The sequence below is a fragment of the Tetrahymena thermophila genome (genome assembly GCF_000189635.1).
Source record: "Tetrahymena thermophila SB210 genomic scaffold scf_8254766, whole genome shotgun sequence".
Classification (NCBI taxonomy): domain Eukaryota; phylum Ciliophora; class Oligohymenophorea; order Hymenostomatida; family Tetrahymenidae; genus Tetrahymena; species Tetrahymena thermophila.
In genome coordinates, this window is record NW_002476525.1 from 4,001 (window position 1) to 23,291 (window position 19,291).

Below are 19,291 nucleotides of genomic sequence, written 5' to 3' on the forward strand. Positions count from 1 at the left end.
TTAGAACATTCAGATTATCTAACTCAAGTAATACTAGTCCTAGAGAAAAGAGATCCGACTTTAAACATTAAAATTAAATTAAAAATTTAAAGATTAATTTTTTTTTAAAAACCTGAATTCTGGATTATCCTTTTTCTACCTCTGGAGCGAAATAAGTATCAGTTCCTTTCTATAGATTAAAATAATCTAAGATTAATTTTAAATAATATTTTGATGTTTACCTTTGATAGGTAATGGCTTTTCGATTTTGTTACTGCAGATGCAAATCCCAAATCACCTTGATTATCAATAATTTTTTAAATTGATAAATTTTGTAAAAATCTAAATTTTTTACAGATTTTGATTGTAAATCCATAAGTTTGAGAAGCACAAACTAGGAAATTATGAGGCTTGATGTCTCTATGCATGATATTTTTGATATGGAGGGTATTTAATCCTTCTAACATTTGAATAGCTATTATTTCCTTTATTTCTTGAGATGGAAGTTATGTGTTTCTTAAATAATCGAAGAGCTGTTTAAGATTTTCTATTTATAAAATACAAACAAATATTTTGTAATATTTATGAAATTAAACAAAAGTATTTAAAATTTGTTATATATAAATTTAAAGACATATTTTAATGTAAAAATGTTTATAATAAATAATATTAAAGTTTTTGACAAAAATAAAAATTATTATTAAAAAAATATTTTATTAATAAGGTATTTTGTTGAATTTAAATTATTTAAAACTATATTCATAAAATTTTGTTAATTATTAAAAAATTAAATTTATAATTATAATATTGGGTTAATAGATTATAAAATTTTGATTAATTAATAATCTTCTAGAACATTTAATTAAGAAACCTTCTAAAATTCAATAGAAATTTAATTAAAGATGCCTTCTTTTTGGGGGGAATTTAAAAAATTAAAAGTAATAAAATTTTATAAAATAAATAATTTCTATTATAATTAGTTATCAAATTAAATAAATTAGCTTAACTCAAATCTATTTCTACTTCAAAAGTAATCAAATCCAAAAAGACTTAGAAAAAATATGAATTTGACTTTTTTAAAATGACAGAACTTCAATAATCATAAATGGTGTAAAAAATAAAACAGCATCATATTTTTTTAGCTTTTTCATGTAGATTTTTTAAAAAATTGGGGGTGAAAAAAATAGAGGAAAAATAATATTTTAAATACATTCGCAAAGCTCCATTTCCATCACAAAAAAGGACTTCTCTTTTGTTAAGATGGGTTTTTCATTTCCATTTTTATCCACTTCTACATCTTCATCCATTAGATAGAAGCAATCATAGACATTTACCAAAAAATCAGATTAGCTGAATTTCTGAAGCAATTCATATTCTTTTTTCAAAGATTCGATGCCTTTCAAACCCTCTTTGCTAGTACATGTTAGGAATTTAAGGGCAACCATGCGATTACTCTTAATATTTTTAGCCTTCAAGACGAGGGCATAAGCACCGCTGCTTAAGTATTCGAAATTTTAGAAATATTTTTTCTGGTTGAGGATCAATTTGATTATTTCTTTCAAAGCATGCTTTTGTATCTGACAATCCTTGGGGATCTTTTCTGATATTCCTCTTACTAACTATTTATAAAATTCTATGGACTTTTTTGATTTTGATTAATCTTATCCCATTGAGGTAAGGAGTTGTTGGCTAGGCTATTAACTTTTTAAGAATAGGCTGTGAACTATGCTTTTTTACTAAAAAGAGTTGTTTTTGTTTTGATGTGAAAATAATATATATATGCAAAAGATATTTTGACTATCACTATTTATAGAGATTAACTCAAAGAAATTCGATTAATTTAGTTGATAAAAAAAGCAGCCTAATCAAGATCAAGATTAAGTTTTTATTAGTTTTCAAATATAATAGCATCTCTCAAATAATATCATTAAATAAATAAATGTAAATTAATAAAAATAATATTAATTTTTTATAAAAAAATGTAATAAAATAATATATTGAAAGATTATAATAAAACATAATTTATATTAAAATAAAAAAGTAATAATTATATAAACAAAAAACCACATGTGATAATAAAATAAAATTGTTTTATTTTAATAGTAAGTGTAAAATAAATAAAAATTAAATTATTTTAAATATTTAAATTGGCTAATTCATTTAAAATATTAATAGAAATAAAAAAAAAAAAAAGATTCACTATTTTCTATTTTCGAAAAGTAACTAATTAATTTTATGAAATAAGTGGGGTAGCCAAAATAATTTTCTTAAGAAAAAAAGAATGAATTAATCATTCATCACAAGCAAATAGCCTTATTCAAAATAACCCTCAAAAGTTCTTTCCCCCAAGTTAAAGAGTTAAATTAGTATTTTTATTTATTAAATTTTTACTTCAAATGAAATTATATCTGCTTACAATAAATCTAGAATTAAAAAAAGACAGATTTGCCTATTTGCAAATCCAATAATTAAATTGAAAGAAAAAATATCCTCTTTACTTTTAAATAAAAAAATTTTACATTTTAAGAAATGTTTTCATTTAAAAAAAGATGAGAATTAAATTTTTAATATTATTTTTAATCAATTACAGGATAAATTTATGTTTATATTCATAGTAATATCAAAGTTAGAATTTAGATGTTATTTATGTTAAGTATATACATTTCATTCACTTAGCGCTACAATAAATGTTTACATAGACTTACTTTCTTTTGTTAATTCTATTACATAAATATTAAATATTTCTTAAAATCTAATACAAATAAATTAACATTTTATAATTTTATCTACTTGTATTATTAAGAAAGATATTTATTGATTTAAAAATGTAAAATAACAAATATTCAATAAAAAATATATTAAATTTATTGATCTCTTTTAAATAAATCCATACAAAATTTTTATTATTTAATATTTTAGAATAATATCAACTAGTAAAAATTGACTTCAAATTTAATAATTAATATTCGATAAACAAAATATTATAAATAGATTGATTAATCTTTTTTAGATAAATCTATACAAAAATTTTAATTTATATAGTCCTCAGTTCAATTTGATGCATTTTAAAAATCGAATAATTAATATTATTATTATTATTACAACATATAAAATGATAAAATATATCGAAACAATCAAAAAACATATTATTACCTTTGTTATTGATTGCTTATTAGACCCTTTTCAGGAGTGAATCATAGGCATTATAAATTCTTTCTTTTAAATGTTAACTATTATAAAAATAATCTTCTATTATTATTTAAAATATTTCATCTTATTAGCGTTAAAGTTGTGATATTCTGGCACTAGGCTATTCCTGTGCCCAAATCTTCCTATTCACCAATATAATTCCAACTTTAAATATAAGAATAAATAAAGAATTAAATAAATATGGAGGAGAAATGATGGTAAAAAAACGATTTATCAAGCTTTTGCTTACCAATTTTCATTTTATTAAGTATTTAATTGGTGAGTTAAATTTTAATATTTATCAAATTTTTTTAATCAATTTTTAACTTTTTTCAATAAAACTTTTATTAATATTTTTAATTTATAAAAAATATATCTATACTTTTAATTAGAATTATTAAACATAGATTTTTTTAAATGAAAAAATGAATTAAAATAAATAATTTCTTCATATTCACTTTATTCTTATTCGGTTATTTAATATATAAATGATATTTATATATTTGCTATTTTATGAATTAATAATATAATTATTAAAATAATTTGTATTTTTAATTAATTTTATTTAAAAACACAAAAAAAAATTCAGAAATAAAAAACGGGTAATTTCTAATCCATAATAAATAGTTATTATGTCCAGATATTTATATTGATGAAGGTGAAATGGATGAATATTGAGGATAAGATTATAATTAATATTTTGGTGATTATTCTGAAATGAATCATGATCATGAAAATTATATCAACCAAAAATTTATTGTGATAAAGATGAAGTTAAAGATTAAATAAAATGAAAAATGATTTTAATTAATTTTCAAAGTTTTTTTGGAAGTAAAAACTATTTTGTAATTTTGAATTAAATTTAGTGAGAGAAAAGTAATTATATGCATAGATGATTAAATAATCTGACTAAATTATATTTATTAAATAATATGGTTTTTTTTTGACATATTTAAAGCGATATTATCAGATTCAAATAATAGTACTTCTAATTAATTATTTAAATTCATCACATCAGTTCATGTTTTTAAAAATAAAATTATTTCAAAGATGATCTGCTTGTGATTATGATTTAAACAAAATTTTATGAAAAAATCATATTAAATAATAACCATGATCTATCTAATTAATCAATAAATTTATAAAAAAACAATAATATTTTTTGTAATTAATTTAAGAATAATAAAATATTAAAATTGAGTTTGGGGTTCTTGTTTTGCTTAAATTTTAAAGGTATATTTAAGAAATTTTAGAATTGATTTATTATTTAAAACTATTTTATTGTTTTTTTATAAAAATATGTCCAATAAAATTTATATTTTGACTATTTTAGACTTCAACTATTTTTTAAATTTATTTTTTTTAATGTTTATTTTATTTAAGTTGTAGCAATGGTAATGAAAGTGCAAATTTAAAATAAAATGGTGAATTTACAAGATGCTCACTAATAATTTGATACTTTTTGATTAATTTGAACACATGTGCATAGTGCGCTATCTGTGTATGCCATGCATAATATTTTAAAAATGATGGCTTTTGTTTGTATTTTACTTGAGTTGGTACAAGTAAGTAAAGAAATTCGTAATATTTTATTTGGGTAGTAAGTATATAAGCAATTTATTTAGTAAATGGCAAGCTGGCTTAATTAGTTAATTAACTAAGTCAAAAGCTTAAAATAATCAATTCTCAATTATTAGTTTATCAATCAATAAATTTAATTTTTACAATAAATCAAGAGTCAAAGTTGTTATATTCTTGCACTAGGCTATTCCTATGCTTAAATCTTTTGCACTGTCATCACCAATTTTATTGAAGCTTTAAAAATAAGAATAAATAACTAATTAAATAAATAAATATGGAGGAGAAAGGATGGTAAAAAAAACGATGGTTTTCGTTATATTTTAGTTGTTTTGTGATGAGTAAGTAAAGATATTTGTTATATTTTATTTGGTTTGTAAGTAAATAAGCAAGTTAGTTAGTAAATGACAAGCTGGCTTAATTAACTGATAACTAAGCCAAAAGCTTAAAATAATCAATTCTCAATTATTAGTTTATCAATCAATAAATTTAATTTTACCATAAATCAAGCTTCAAAGTTGTGATATTCTTGCACTAGGCTATTCCTGTGCCTAAATCTTTTACACCTTCATCACCAATTTCATTCATACTTTAAATTTAAGAATAAATAACAAATTAAATAATTAAATATAGAGGAGAAAGGATGGTAAAAAAAAGATGGCTTTTGTTAGTATTTTAGTTGTGTTGTGATGAGTAAGTAAAGATATTCGTTATATTTTATTTGGTTTGTAAGTAAATAAATTTAGTTAGTAAATGACAAGCTGACTTAATTAGCTAATTAATTACTAAGTCAAAAGTTTAAAATAAAATAATCTCAAATATTAATTTATCAATCAATAAATTTAATTTTACCTTAAATCAAGCATCAAAGTTGTGATATACTTGCATTAGGCTATTCCTATGCCTAAATATTTTGCACCGTAAACACCATATGCACCAATATCATTCCAACTTTAAATATAAGAATAAACAAAGAAATAAATAAGGAGGAGAAAGGAAGGTAAAAAAAACAATGGCTTTCGTTATATTTTAGTTGTTTTGTGATGAGTAAGTAAAGATATTAGTTATATTTTATTTAGTTTGTAAGTAAATAAGCAAGTTAGTTAGTAAATGACAACCTGACTTAATTAACTGATAACTAAGTCAAAAGCTTAAAATAATCAATTCTCAATTATTAGTTTATCAATCAATCAATTTAATTTTTACCTTAAATCAAGCATCAAAGTTGTGATATACTTGCACTAGGCTAATCCTGTTCCTAAATATTTTGCACCCTCATCACCAATTAAAAAAAAACTTTCCAAAAAAGAATAGTAAAATAAATAGATTTTAGTAGATTTTCAATTTTTTTAGATTTTATTTAAAAATATTTTAATTTATTTTGATTGGTTGAAAATAATTTTTAATAAAAAAAGGAATAATTGATAGCAATATTAAAATTGGTTTACTTTTTGTAGTTATTTATTTACAATTTTATAGATGAAAATACAATGAATTATGAATGAATAACTCAAATAGTATATTAAATTAAATTAAAAACAGATTGTTTGCTTATTCAGTTGTTTTCATAATAAATTTGATGCTAAGCTAAAGAAGTTTTGAAAGATAGAGGCTAGAAAGTAACTCCGTCAGCTTTGTAGAATTTGCTTTAGAATTCTACCCAGTGCAATCTAAGAGTGTGGAGGAAGCACTCCATGACATCCATACACATCAATACACCAAAGGTAATCAATGCAAATATAAAATACCCTACAAGCAAGCCAAGGATTGAAGAGTTTTCAATAGAGCTTTAAAGAGTTTTTTCAAAAAATACATGGGCTAGCTATGAATGAGCAAGAGAAAGAGCCCAAAGTCTGAGATAGGAAGCTGTATGGGAAACGCTTCCAAGAACGAATTCAATTGATTCAATGACTTAATGGACAAATAGCTCAGAAAAGCTCTCATGACTTGTATGCTATTCTTATTATTTTAAATGCTATTTATCATGATGAGTATGGTGTTATGACTAGGACTGTATTTCTTCTTGATCTTATATTTCGAGAACCTATGGAGACTGTATGTGCTGATCTTCACTGCTCTTTGATCCAAACAAATATTAGAATATTGGCTTGGGAAAGAGCATAAGTGGGACACAAACAGCAGCTACTATTAGAAGGTAGAATTAAAGTTTTTCTTGCTATTTACGAGAGACATCGATGTATCCAAGTATATTGTCATAATTAGGGTCAAGCTTACCAAAATTTAATATAAAATTAAGCATTATAGTTAAGATTGATGGAGCTTCAGAGGGAGCAAAGCTAGAGAGCCATTTAAGAATAATTAAGAGCGCCATATATCCGAAAGTGCAAATAAAAAATAATAATTGAGGAAGGAATTCAAAGAAAAAGTCAAGAGCGCTGAGTTAAAGCATTGAGTTTAATCCCTTAAGAAGAATACCCAAAAGCATCTAACTAACACCCAAAATGATTGCAGACTTCATCTTAAAAGAGTTAAAGAATGTAAGACTATTTTATGAATCAAGCCATACTGGATCCATACCAAAAGGATAAACGCATTCATCCTTTCTTTTTAGTTTTGACTTTCCTTAGAAAGTATAGCAACTACCAAACAAATCCAAAGGTATGCTCATGAAATCATTGTATATAAACCCACAAAAGATAGCGAAAAAGCCCATCATAGAAATTATATATCTGCATTTGTAAAGTTAATCTTCATGGTGAAGCTTTTTATCATAAGTAGACATCAAGTAGCACCCATAAGTGAATAGCAAAATACCATGTCCAATATCACCAAACATTACTCCAAAAAGGAAAGGGAAAGTTATAATGCTGAAAAATCCAGGATTTATTTCTCTGTACCTATTGAATATTAAAGTAGAAATAAACTAAATTAAAATTCTTAGTAGTGATAAAAAGCTAAAGAAGTCTTTGAAAAAACTAAAAAGTTGATAAAAATCTTAGAAATGATGAAATATTATCAAAAAAGCCTTTTAAAAATCTAAAAATTTGTTAAAAAATCATAGTAGCGATAAAAAGCTGTCAAAGAAGCCTTTAAAAAAGCTAAAAATTTGTTAAAAAAGTGCCAAAAACTATCAAAGAAACCTTTACATAAACTAAAAATTAGCATGAAATTTAAAATTCAATAAAATGAATTAAATTATTTATTGCGAAATATTTAAAGATAAATCAGATAAAAACAAAAAAATTTATAAATTAAAATGTGAATTAACAAATAAAATGAAAAAATAATTTGATAAATTTCATAAAAAGACTTGATTTGATTTTAAAATTTTCTTTTGAGTCTGCAAAAATGCAAATTCAATAGAGAGAAGTATTATTATAGATATCTTTTTTATTCAAATTGAATAAAATTATGCATAAATTAATTAAGACTTTTTGAAGAATTTGATAAAACCTGATAATATTAACTAAATATTAATAAACTATTTTAAGATGGTTTTTAAAACACATTTTCTAAAAAATATTGTTTATTAATTAATTACCTTGGGATGCCATATGTGTTTATGATTTCTTAGAATACGTCTAAAAATTGGTTCTTCTCAATTTTAGTTGGTCTCTTATTTTCCTGTGAAATAAATAAAATAATTACTTAGTAAGTGTATTTCCATTTTTTATGTTTTAAGAAATTACTATTGTAAGTTTGCTATAGTCAGATGTTGAAACAGGATGGAGCTATGCTGTGGCATAACGCGGATCTTGGGATGATTAGAGAAATTGGATTACACTTTCTTCTTCTGATTTAGGAAGCCAAACGTATGCCTTGAGGACAGCTCCAGTGTTTTTGGTTAGATTAATATGGTGGTAAATTTACTTTTCACGGACAAGATGCAATCTGTATTGCTCTAGCAAGGTAATTTCTTCTGTTTAATCTTGTAGTCTTGAAAATATTTATTCTAGATGCTTATATGTAAGTCTCAACAGTTCTTTACTTTTTTGGTAATCTTCTGCATTTTGTTAAATGTCAAGTTAGAGGTTTTCTTCGTCTCCTTCTAATTTGAAGACATTTGCTTCTACTGATTGACAAATCCTCATAAGCTTTGCCTCCAGTAGAGAGGATTAATTGTAAATAAATAAAAAGACTCCTTTCTTTATCTCTTCATTTGGGTTATCAGGATTAACTATTTTATATTTAGTTCCTGTTGTTTCGATGGGCTGAGCATAAATGAAACATTTGCCTTTTGTTGCACGAAACATCGATTTTTAGAATCGAAGACTGTCTGACATGTTAATTGTTCCTATAATTTTTCCAATTCTAGATTAATCCTCACTCAGTGAACTAAAACTAGGAATCTATTGATCTCCTGTAATTAATGGAACAATCTTTTCTAAACAAACTATCTACTCAACCAATAAATTCATGTTCATTCTTGTCTTATGAGCTGCTGCTATTTACTTCTAAATATCTACTAGCTTTTTTAATAATAAATATCAAATTAATTCATAAAGCATTAATAAATCATTCATTCTTTCTTATTTAGTATTTTTAAAATAAATCAATCAAAGCTTTTTTTAGCTTTATTCAAACAAAATGTAAAGTTTAATTTTTAAGCAAATTCAAAATCCTAAAATTTAGCTTTTTCAAATCCAATTTCAAAACACTTTTAAATATTTCTAAATTGATTTTAAATTAGAGTTTTTACAAATTAAAAAAAAATCTTACGACTGTTTTAATTTCCTTTTCTAGCTCATCAATATAATATTGCTCATCTTATTTGCGAGATTTCTTTTTTATTTCCAACAGATTGAGGAAATTAGTTACATCTCCTTTCCCAAGTCCATGGTCATATCCAAACTAATTCATAATTTAGCCTATTTCATCGATCTTGCTCAAAAGTTCATCGCAGCGTTTTGTTTGCTTTGAATATAATCTTGTAAATTATGGAATATGTGGCTCTGCATCAATAAAATGAAAGAGATCTTTGTCACCAAGACTGCTCACTAAATTGTAAGAATTCTCTCTGGGAATAAGGAGACAATAAAGTTCCATTTCTTCTGACCTAAAGAAGCTCCCCATTTTAATAATTATAGTTTAATTATGTGCTTAACTCGATTTTGAAAGAAAGTATTTTGTTGTTCTACGTAGTCAGTCAGTCAGCCTTTATTTTTATTATATTTACTTTTACAAGTAAAAAACAGATTTATGATTTGTATTGATTTTACTATTAATAGTTAGTTATATCAATTTGCCTAGTTAATTAGTATTAACTTATCTTCTTCTTTTGCTTTATTAATTGACTGATTTATCTTTTCTTTCTTTTTTGTTAGTATTTTAATATTTAATTTGATTAATTCCTAATCAAAAATCAATTAATTTTACCACCTTCATACAATCTTATCATCATTTTGTTTGTTTATTTGTTAGTCATTCATCTAACTAAAATTTCATTCATTTTTACAAATGATTTTTATTTTTTACGTTTTAAATAGATAAACATAATGCATGAGTCTTCCTTACTATACCTTTTTTAATTTTTCAAAGTTTTCAAGTAAAACAACACCTGCGATACTATTCGTTTTAAGATATTAATTAATTAAAATCTTCTGTTCTAAAATCTCTACCTTCATTCATATTTCATTAAACACAATTAAAAAAATCTAGCAAAACTCTTTACCCTCTATTTCATTAAATATTTATTCAAAATCTCAAAAAATACTTCAGTCAAATTATTTTCATCGGCAAGAACATAGTAATTAATAACAATATTCGTAAAAACCTAAAAATAGTTCAATTCATATGAAATAAATTAAATATCTGACTTACTCTAATAAAAGAAATTCATGGAAATTTAATTATTAATTTTAAGTATAAATTTCTACTTCAAGTATTCCCCTTTAAAACATAAAAAAATTTATAAATAAAAATTATAAAAATATAAAATAATTAGGGATGAAAAAATATAAAATAAAACTAAAATTTTTGTTTTAAATATTTAATTTAAAAAAGTTTTGAGAATAAACATAAGATTTTTATTAATAATATCTTAAAAAAAGTAATATGAGCTGAGATAAAGAAATATTTAACATATAATTTAAAAATAGCAAAAGTTTAAAATTTATATTTATTTTAATATATTTTTATTAATTAATTAAATTTATTTTATATTTGAATTATTTTTGATTTGTTATAATAGAATTATTTAACTAATTTATCACACTTTGTTTTCTATTTAATTTTTGTTTCATTTTCTACTTTCATTTTATTTAGTTCAGTTAAATATTTTTTAAAAGTCTTTTACAAGATGAATGCAAGCTTCGTAGTCATCTAGCAATATTTCACACAATCCTCTTTACGCAACATTGAGTTAAAGGAGATATATTTGATTTTTCTTTTGCTAATTTTAGTTCATTTTAAGCAATTGCAATACATTCGATGGAATGACTAGCTTTTCAATACTCTATATTGGTATTTATATCTAAAATTATTATTAATTGAAGAGCAGTTATTTATTAATCATGTCGAATTACATGGAGAACTCAAAAAATCCTATTTAAGTTGCATCAAACCAAGTCTAATAATTGACATCTACATTGTATATTTTATATCTGTTTGTTTCCTGTCTAAATAATATTCTATAGTCTTTAATATAGCAACTTTCACTGTTTGAAACATGCTTAACCATTATCTGAGGTTGCTCATAATGTTCGTTTATAAGCGATTACTACTAGCAATGTGTTTAGTATTAATCTAAATTCTTTGTTTAGATTGGATAATTAGAGTTCTAGCAATTCATTTTCTCAAATTTAATTGTATCGTTATTGATTTAATAGGTTTCTCTGTTCTTTAAGTCATTCACTTTATTCAAGTTTACTTGCTCTTCTCCTCTTCTTCCTTCAATTTGTTCTTCTTCTTCGTCGTCATCATCGATTTGCTAAAATGTTACATCTAAAGAGTTAATTAAATTCAGCTGATTAGAGCTTTCTTCGTTTGAATTATTTTCGCTTTGGTTTTGGTTTGTAACAAATTAAGAAGTGCATTGTCTTATAAAATTACTTTTTAGATTACTTTGATAATTTTATTCTTAGTAAGAAGGTTCTCTTGAGATGTTTTCTTTTGAAAAGTTATTATTCGAATTTTCATTTTGGCTGCTCTTAGAGTTAGTATCAGAAATAAATGAAGAAATTTCTGATTTACCGCGGCTTGTTTATTATTCTTATAGATTATTTTTAGAATTAAGTTATATCGAGCATTGTTAGCTTTCTTACATTCTGGCTGAAGGTAATTCGCTATTTTTGTAAGAATTAGAGTATGACAAGCTATTAGAAGGTATTGATGTGTTACTGAATTTATCATTTTATCTATTAAAGATTTGCTCATCATTTCTGTTTTTAGCTAAATTAGAATTATTATTTTGAAAATTCTAAATATGCAATGGAATTTAAGTTATTTTAAAGCTGTTTTGGTTATTAAAGATGCTTTAGTATTTATTAGAATTGTTATCTATTAAATTCATTTATTTTTAATAATTGCTTGACAAATTATGCTAAATATTCATTTTGCTATTATAATTATTGGAATCCTTCAAAATTTAATCAATATTTATGGAATTTTATAGATTAGCAAATTATACTTAATTGACTTATATATGATCTATCTAAGAATTTATAAGATTATTGCTATTTCTGTTTGATTAATATTGAGAAATTTATTTGCTCAAAAAAGTGTCTTTTTTATTGATTGTTTGGTTGTCAAATGGTCTTTTAATATTCTTAGAATTTGCGTATTAGGAACTGCTTCTGTTAGATAAGTTTTTTTATTCGTTGCTACTATTTAATGGATTAGAAAATTGGATATTTTCTTTATTTTCTGCATTTGATTAGAGTAATTTTGCCTTATATTATTTCTTTACATTTTCATCACTTTGGTTAGTATTTTATTAGCTTTTTAAGCAGTAATTCTAAGATTAAAAGTTATTTGATGTAAATTAATTGTTTCTTTAATTTAATTAAGCATTATTGTTTTAACTAAATTTATTTTCAAAATTATAATTTGATACATTGCTCCTGAATGCCTCATTAGAATAGTAATTTCTACTATTAGCAATAGAATTTTTTCTAGTAATGTCATTTAAATAATTGCATCGATCAACTTAGCTTGCATTTTATTCTTCACTTTAATTTATTGTGGTAAGACCCATCATTTAGCTTGTTAAGGGATTATTTGTTGAAATGAAATTGCTACCATTTACATATTAATTATTATTAGGATTTTCTTATAATTTATTAATTTAAAACCCATTAATTAAAGTATTCAGTTATTGAGTGTTTATTTAATGTTAATTTTATTATTAATTTATTGCATTTGAATGAATTGTTTTCATTTCACCAACTTTGTTCAAGTTGTCAAAGTTAGTCTAAGTTTTATTTTAGTTTTAATAAAAATTTTCAGATAAAGTCTTTTATTCATTCAAGTTGTGAGAAGAAGATTTTTGGAACTAAGTAAAGCTACTGTTATTGCTTAACAGTGAAGAATCCAAATTATTATATTTCTATTAGCGTTTTGACTTTTCTTATTCTTCTTAAGGCATCATGCAATCAATCTCAATTGGCATATTATAATTTAAATAATTATTTGTGTTGTTATTGCTGTGATTTTACTCTATTTAATCTATACTTTTTTATGAACCGCAGCTGTTCTAATTATCAGAATAAGAGATATCATTTAGATAGTTAGATGAATCAACCATTTTTTTATTATTGTAATTATTGCTATTGTATTAATTCATATTATAATTACTTTTATCGATATTACTGTTACTAGTGATATCAATGTTATTACCGCTAATATTATTATTAATAGAGACTTCAATATTGTTATTACTTCCGATGTCAAGGTTATTATTAGAAATATCGATTTTGTTGCTAGAAATGTTAATGTTGTTATTAGTAGTATCAATATTGTTGTTACTAATGTCTATATTATTGCTCGTCAACAATGAGAGTGAACTGATTTAATTTTATTGAGATTTATTTTATGCATTCAAATTTTAAAAGTGCTGAGTGAAATACAAAGGAGAGCTTAGTTGTTCATTGTTACTGTTATTTTGATTGTTTAACTCTTTATTGTCAACTATTGAGATAAGTTAATTGTTGTTTAAGTTTAGAGATGTGTCATTCAGAGGGAATCTGAAAGTATTAGGAGAATTTATTTGCAAAATATCCTGAGTGTTTGAGCTGATTGTTGTTGAAAATGTGGAATTGTGATGATTCATATTTGAGTAAGATATTTGGTTTTAAGAGAGTTACTCATGTTTTCTTATATTTTTTATATTTTACAAAGGGAAATTCTTAGGAGAAAGGACAAACTAAATCTCTTAGTCATTGTTAGTTATTTAAAGTATGTAGGGAAAATCATTTTCTAAAAGATTTTAGATTAACACTGATTCTTAGCGATTATCTTTGAAGATCTCATCAACCATTCTAAACATCTCCAAAGTCTCTGAACGAACCTAAATATCTATTGAAATAGTGTCTGCTTTCATCTCCTCGTCTAACATTTGCTAATTATCTCTTCTGATTTTTTCCAGTCTGCTTATTTCTTCTTTTACTTTTTCTGCTTTTTTGATTATCAAGTCTTTCTTCTGTTGGCTGTTTATTGTGCTCTATGTATTTTAAATAATATTAAATATAGAACTTTATCCATTTAACAAATTACATCGAATTGATTCATAAAATTAGCGTTGCTTCTGCTCAGAATCCCATAAAAATCACTGCGTGTTCTTTTTAAAAATTGCTATCTGTTAGTTGCAATAAAACTAAAAATAAAAATAAATAATGATTTTTATAAAAAAAAACAATCTACTCAACGATGTCTCTTTTTGGAAATATATCTTGCTTCTTAATATTGTTGATAATCTAATCCAATTCCAATTTCTCTTCAATAGTTTTTTTAAGCTAAATAAAATGGAAATATTAAAATAAGTTTATTTATTTAATATCAAATTACTGTATCAGCTAATTGCTGAGTTTCAGTCCCGAAGCATTGAATCTTAAGGATAGTTGTCCTGATTTAATAAATCAAAGATTCCATTTGTTATATTTTAGGTTAATTAAGGTTAACAGTTTCTACTATTTTGCAGAATTGAAGTTGTTTTAATTTTAAGTGTGTCAATACTAGGCTTTAAATTTTCTCTTATTCTTCATCATTATGGAATCTTTAAACAAAAATATAATATATTTTCATTAAAAAAATTAAATTATTCAATTTAAGCAAATAGGGGATGGATATCAAATGTATTAATTAAAATAAAAACATTAAAAGATCATTTGAAAGTGATTTTTAAAAGATAAAATAAATAAAAAAATAATTATGCCCTATATAAAAAATATAAGAAAATGAAAGATAAATAAGAGTAAAGATAAATAAATAAATAAATATAAAAAGAAATGTTTACTTTTTAAAAGATGTGAAAAACATATTTAGGATGTGGTTAAGATTTGTAAATGTTTTTAAAAAAATAATTAAATCTTTGTTTTGGAAAGGGTCTACTTAATTAATTAGGTTTTATATTTCTTATTTAGCTTGCTCTATTTTACATTGAAAGTTTTTCTTGGCATCGTTTAGCTAATTTCCATATGTTTCAAAAGTCAGCATTGCACTATAGGCTTGAGAGAGTGTTTTATTGGATGGATCAAATGCTTTGTTGGTATTTTAGATGGAGGAAACTATTAAATTTTATTATTCAATAGTTCTAAAATATGCTTCTATTTACTAAATAACAAGATTCTAGACTTGTTAAACAATAACTAGAGATGGTAACTTGCATACCCTCAAAGAGTAGTACTCGTCAACTTCCTTAATGAAAACTTTTTGTTTCATAAGCTTGTAGTCAAACACAGTTAGCATTAAGTCATAAACCTATTTTCCTCCAATAACCAATTATGATTTAATGAATTCCTCCATGACTTAAACTTCTTAACCCTTTTTTTTGTTTTCAAATTAAGATTAAGAATGAAATTATAAATAAAATTTTTATATTACAGATCCAATTTAATTAATTTGCTCTATTAAATCCAAGAATCTTTCTTTTTAGCTATCATACTAGACCTGCAAATGAGCGAGAAGTTTGTTTATGTTGCCTAACTATCTCTTTTTGATATCTATTTCACTATTCATTCTGATAATCTTAATATCTTTCTAGATAACTTCCATGTACTTTTTCACATCATACTCAAATGAATCCCACTTTTCCTATTATTAGAATATTTATTTTCATCTTAATTATTTTCAAACCACAATTTAAGCAAATATTTTGATTGATTCAATTATTTTATTTATTTATTTAACGCTAATTTTAAATTTAATAGGATTTTTACTGATAAATTTGCATTTAAATTTGAAGTTAAAATTTATGTAGATTAACTATGGTTAGTAATAGTTACTTTCTTTCTTTCTTTCTTTATTTATTTCTTTCTTTCTTTGTTTATTGTTGATTATCTTCCAATATTAAAAGCAATTCATTCAGTAAGTTAATGCCTTTTATTTATGCTTCTTGTAAAGATATTTTTTAAAATGAGTAGAATTTTTTCAGTTATAAGGTAATAAGTAATACATATATATATATGCTGCATATATCTTTTCATTATTCTAATACTAAAAAAACACTTTCTTTCATAAAATTTATTCTTTCAAACGAAAAATGTGTGCATCAAATAAATAAATAAATCAATCAATGAAGGAATAGAAAATAATTTACTTGATTCTTAAGAGTTTCTACTTTATTTTCTAAGAGTTGTATTTCATTTAATATTTAATCTGCTCTCATTTAACGAGATAGATTGTCTTCTTATATCATTTGTTTTCTTTACTTTAAATCAAAAACTTTCTGGCCTTATTGAATGAGCTTGTCTAAATAGCAGATGTAGCTCAGAACAATTTGGCTTCCTTCTTCTCTCATAGCCCTTTTTTTTTCTTCGATTGACTTTCTAACATTAAAAAGGACGGGTTTGTCTCTGGGAATATAGTTAGAAATAGAGTTGTTGCTAGCTTTGAGGTGAAGTTTGCTATAATTTATGCTTTTTTCTACATTTTCTTGAGATAATTTCATTAATGACAATTTTGGAGTAAGACTTCTTTTTTTTTCAACTTTTTTATCAAAGACCTATGAATTATTTTCATTAAACATTGTGGCTATTTAACTTGGCTGGTCACTCAACATTAAAGCTAAATTAGGAGGAGACTAATTGAGTTTTTAATTCTAAAACAAAGGTGCGGCCTAAGGAAAAGCAAATGACTACTCCTTCTCGCTTTATCTGATTATTGTTGAGTGGCTTCTAACATTAGTTAAAGGCCTAGGCGATATTTATGATTGCTTGACGTTTTCTTTTTTAAAGATGGGCTTGTTAAAGGGATTGTTATAAGACAGCATTGTAACCTGAGTTTATCCTGCTGTTGCTATCATGAATTCTAATAATAATAAGAGTAAGATAAAAGAAAACTAACAAATTAAATAGAAAAAATATTGTTAAAAAAAAAATAGTTATCTGATAAATGAATTAACAAATAAATTAATAAATCAATTAATTAAGAATAAATATATGAATCTATGTGAGTATTTATGCATGTATTTATATATAGGTATGAATGTTGTATCAAACAATCTATTTATCTATTTTTTGTTTGCTTAATTAAATCCTATTTTTTTCTAAACTTAATAATATTAATATCAATTTGCAAATTCATTCATTCATTCATTCATTATTTTCAAATCGATTGCTTATTTATTTATTTTTGTTTGCTGTCTTCATTTTCAAACAAACAAACTATATTTTTTTTTTTACTTAATTTCTCTCATTCATTTATTGATTGATTATCTAACATCCTTCTATTCATTTCTTCTAATATTTTGAGGATAAAACTTTAGCTCGTTAACAAAATATTTCGATAGATATTTTCGCTCCTAATTAATTATAAATTTCTTAATATTTAGAAGAAATTTAAACTCCTGCATGCTTCAAATTAAACAATCAATTTTAAACGGCTATGTATACATTTAAATACATAACATACATACATATCTATCTATATTAATAAATCCTTTTTATCTGTTATATATATAGATAGATATTTCTTTATCTAATAGTAGTTCAAAATTTACTAAAACTATAAATTATAATTTAATGAAAAGCTAATTATTTCATATTAATTTATTTAAATATAAAAAATCTACTATAAATCTTAATAAAATTTATCATCTTAATAAAAATAAATTAAATTCTAATTTTATTATTTGTTATAATTATATAAATAATATTGTAATTGTAATAGCCAATATATTGCCCGAATCCACCTTATATATATATAAATATAATTTGATTTTTTTAATTTGTTTAAAAAGTAGCTTAAAATATAATATGAATTAGATTTACTGTCATTTCATGAACTATTTAATTGATAGATTACATTTTTGCAATAATAAATAAAATAAAAAATGGATTATTAGGTTTGATTAATTGCTAATGTATTTTGACTGATTTATTGCTTAATTTATATACAATAAAAAAATTATCATTCATTTAAATATTAAGTTTTATTGATTGACTGATTAATTAATTAGGTAATTAATTAAATATATATTTGGTAACTATTAAAATAGAACAAACAAACAAACCAACAAAAATAGTGAATTTAATAGAGAATGGTTATTTTCCAAAAAATGAAATTTCTACTTATTTATAGTTAGGTAGGCAAGTAAAGGAGATAGATAGATAGCTATTACTGGCTAGCTTAAGAACTAATTTAAAGATGATATGAATTGCTTTAAAATATGATGGAATCAGATTAGCAAGGTTTTTATTTAAAGTAGGAAGAGAGCAAAAAATAAATAAATTAACTAAGAAACAAACAAACAAACAAACAAACAAAGGAATAGACTATTTGAGTAAATTAGAAGCAATAATTAAATTAAATTTTGCAAAAATATATAAAATTAATTAATACTTGAGTAAAACATAATAAAGTTAAGAAGTAAAAATCAGAGAATAGTTAATTAGATAGATCGATCGATAGATAGATAACTTTATCAAATTTAATAAATCATTCAATCAATGATTTTTAATAAGTTCAGTCTCTAGTTTTACTATTAATAATTTGAATAGAATTTCCGAAAGTAAGAATTCGAGAGAGTAAATAAATTGAATAAAAATTATTTTATTTGAATAGCTTGATGTTTAATTTATTGGTGATTTCGTTGGTTATTTTTTGAGTGTTTAAATGTATGGAAAATTAATTTTATAGAAAGTTTGGTTTAGAGTTAAATTCAAGCATGCATATATATTTATTCTACAAGACTTAAATATATGAAAGTAGAATTAAAGCATTTATTTATTGATTTTTAAAATATTAACAATAGAGGTATTTAGAACTGAGACTGCTCCTTTTGCTATTAATTTCTAATGACATTTACACTTTAGTTTAATACTAATATAACTTATTTCTTATATGTGCATGCATTTATTATCCTATTAATTGGTTAGTTGTCTATAAATTTCCTTAATCAATTTATTATTTGAACCCTTTGACACAAATC

At 23.3% G+C, this 19,291-nt stretch overlaps 4 protein-coding genes across 4 annotated transcripts in view; all 4 read right to left on the reverse strand. All coding sequences in view use genetic code 6, as the record gives it.

Annotated features, from left to right (window-relative positions):
- The window catches only part of TTHERM_01331050 (kinase domain protein), a gene marked incomplete at both ends in the record, with an annotated part of 5,591 nt that extends 3,942 nt beyond the window's left edge, over positions 1-1,649 (reverse strand). The window contains 5 exons of the mRNA XM_001009999.3: positions 1-58; positions 113-169; positions 222-277; positions 335-526; positions 1,190-1,649. The exon at positions 1-58 is cut by the window's left edge and continues 411 nt beyond it. Coding sequence (XP_001009999.3) covers positions 1-58; positions 113-169; positions 222-277; positions 335-526; positions 1,190-1,649 — 823 coding nt within the window. The remainder of the gene's footprint in view (positions 59-112; positions 170-221; positions 278-334; positions 527-1,189) is intronic.
- A 1,486-nt stretch (positions 1,650-3,135) lies between these two features.
- Positions 3,136-5,966, reverse strand: TTHERM_01332050 (kinase domain protein; the record flags this gene model as incomplete). The annotated part of the gene is made up of 5 exons (XM_001010000.2): positions 3,136-3,333; positions 4,894-4,983; positions 5,246-5,335; positions 5,599-5,877; positions 5,953-5,966. The coding sequence occupies 5 exons, from the start codon at positions 5,964-5,966 to the stop codon at positions 3,249-3,251; spliced, it is 558 nt and encodes a 185-aa protein (XP_001010000.2). The 3' UTR covers positions 3,136-3,248.
- A 335-nt stretch (positions 5,967-6,301) lies between these two features.
- Positions 6,302-9,780, reverse strand: TTHERM_01332070 (V-ATPase A subunit 9-2 isotype of the V0 sector; the record flags this gene model as incomplete). Its single annotated transcript, XM_001010002.1, has 4 exons — positions 6,302-7,604; positions 8,249-8,331; positions 8,397-9,176; positions 9,427-9,780. 4 exons carry the CDS (start codon positions 9,778-9,780, stop codon positions 6,302-6,304), a joined length of 2,520 nt encoding a protein of 839 aa, XP_001010002.1.
- A 1,192-nt stretch (positions 9,781-10,972) lies between these two features.
- On the reverse strand, positions 10,973-17,164 carry TTHERM_01332080 (hypothetical protein; the record flags this gene model as incomplete). The annotated part of the gene is made up of 7 exons (XM_001010003.2): positions 10,973-14,365; positions 14,419-14,518; positions 14,566-14,657; positions 14,710-14,917; positions 15,158-15,684; positions 15,745-15,954; positions 16,460-17,164. The coding sequence occupies 7 exons, from the start codon at positions 17,162-17,164 to the stop codon at positions 10,973-10,975; spliced, it is 5,235 nt and encodes a 1,744-aa protein (XP_001010003.2).
- Between the last annotated feature and the right edge of the window lie 2,127 nt (positions 17,165-19,291).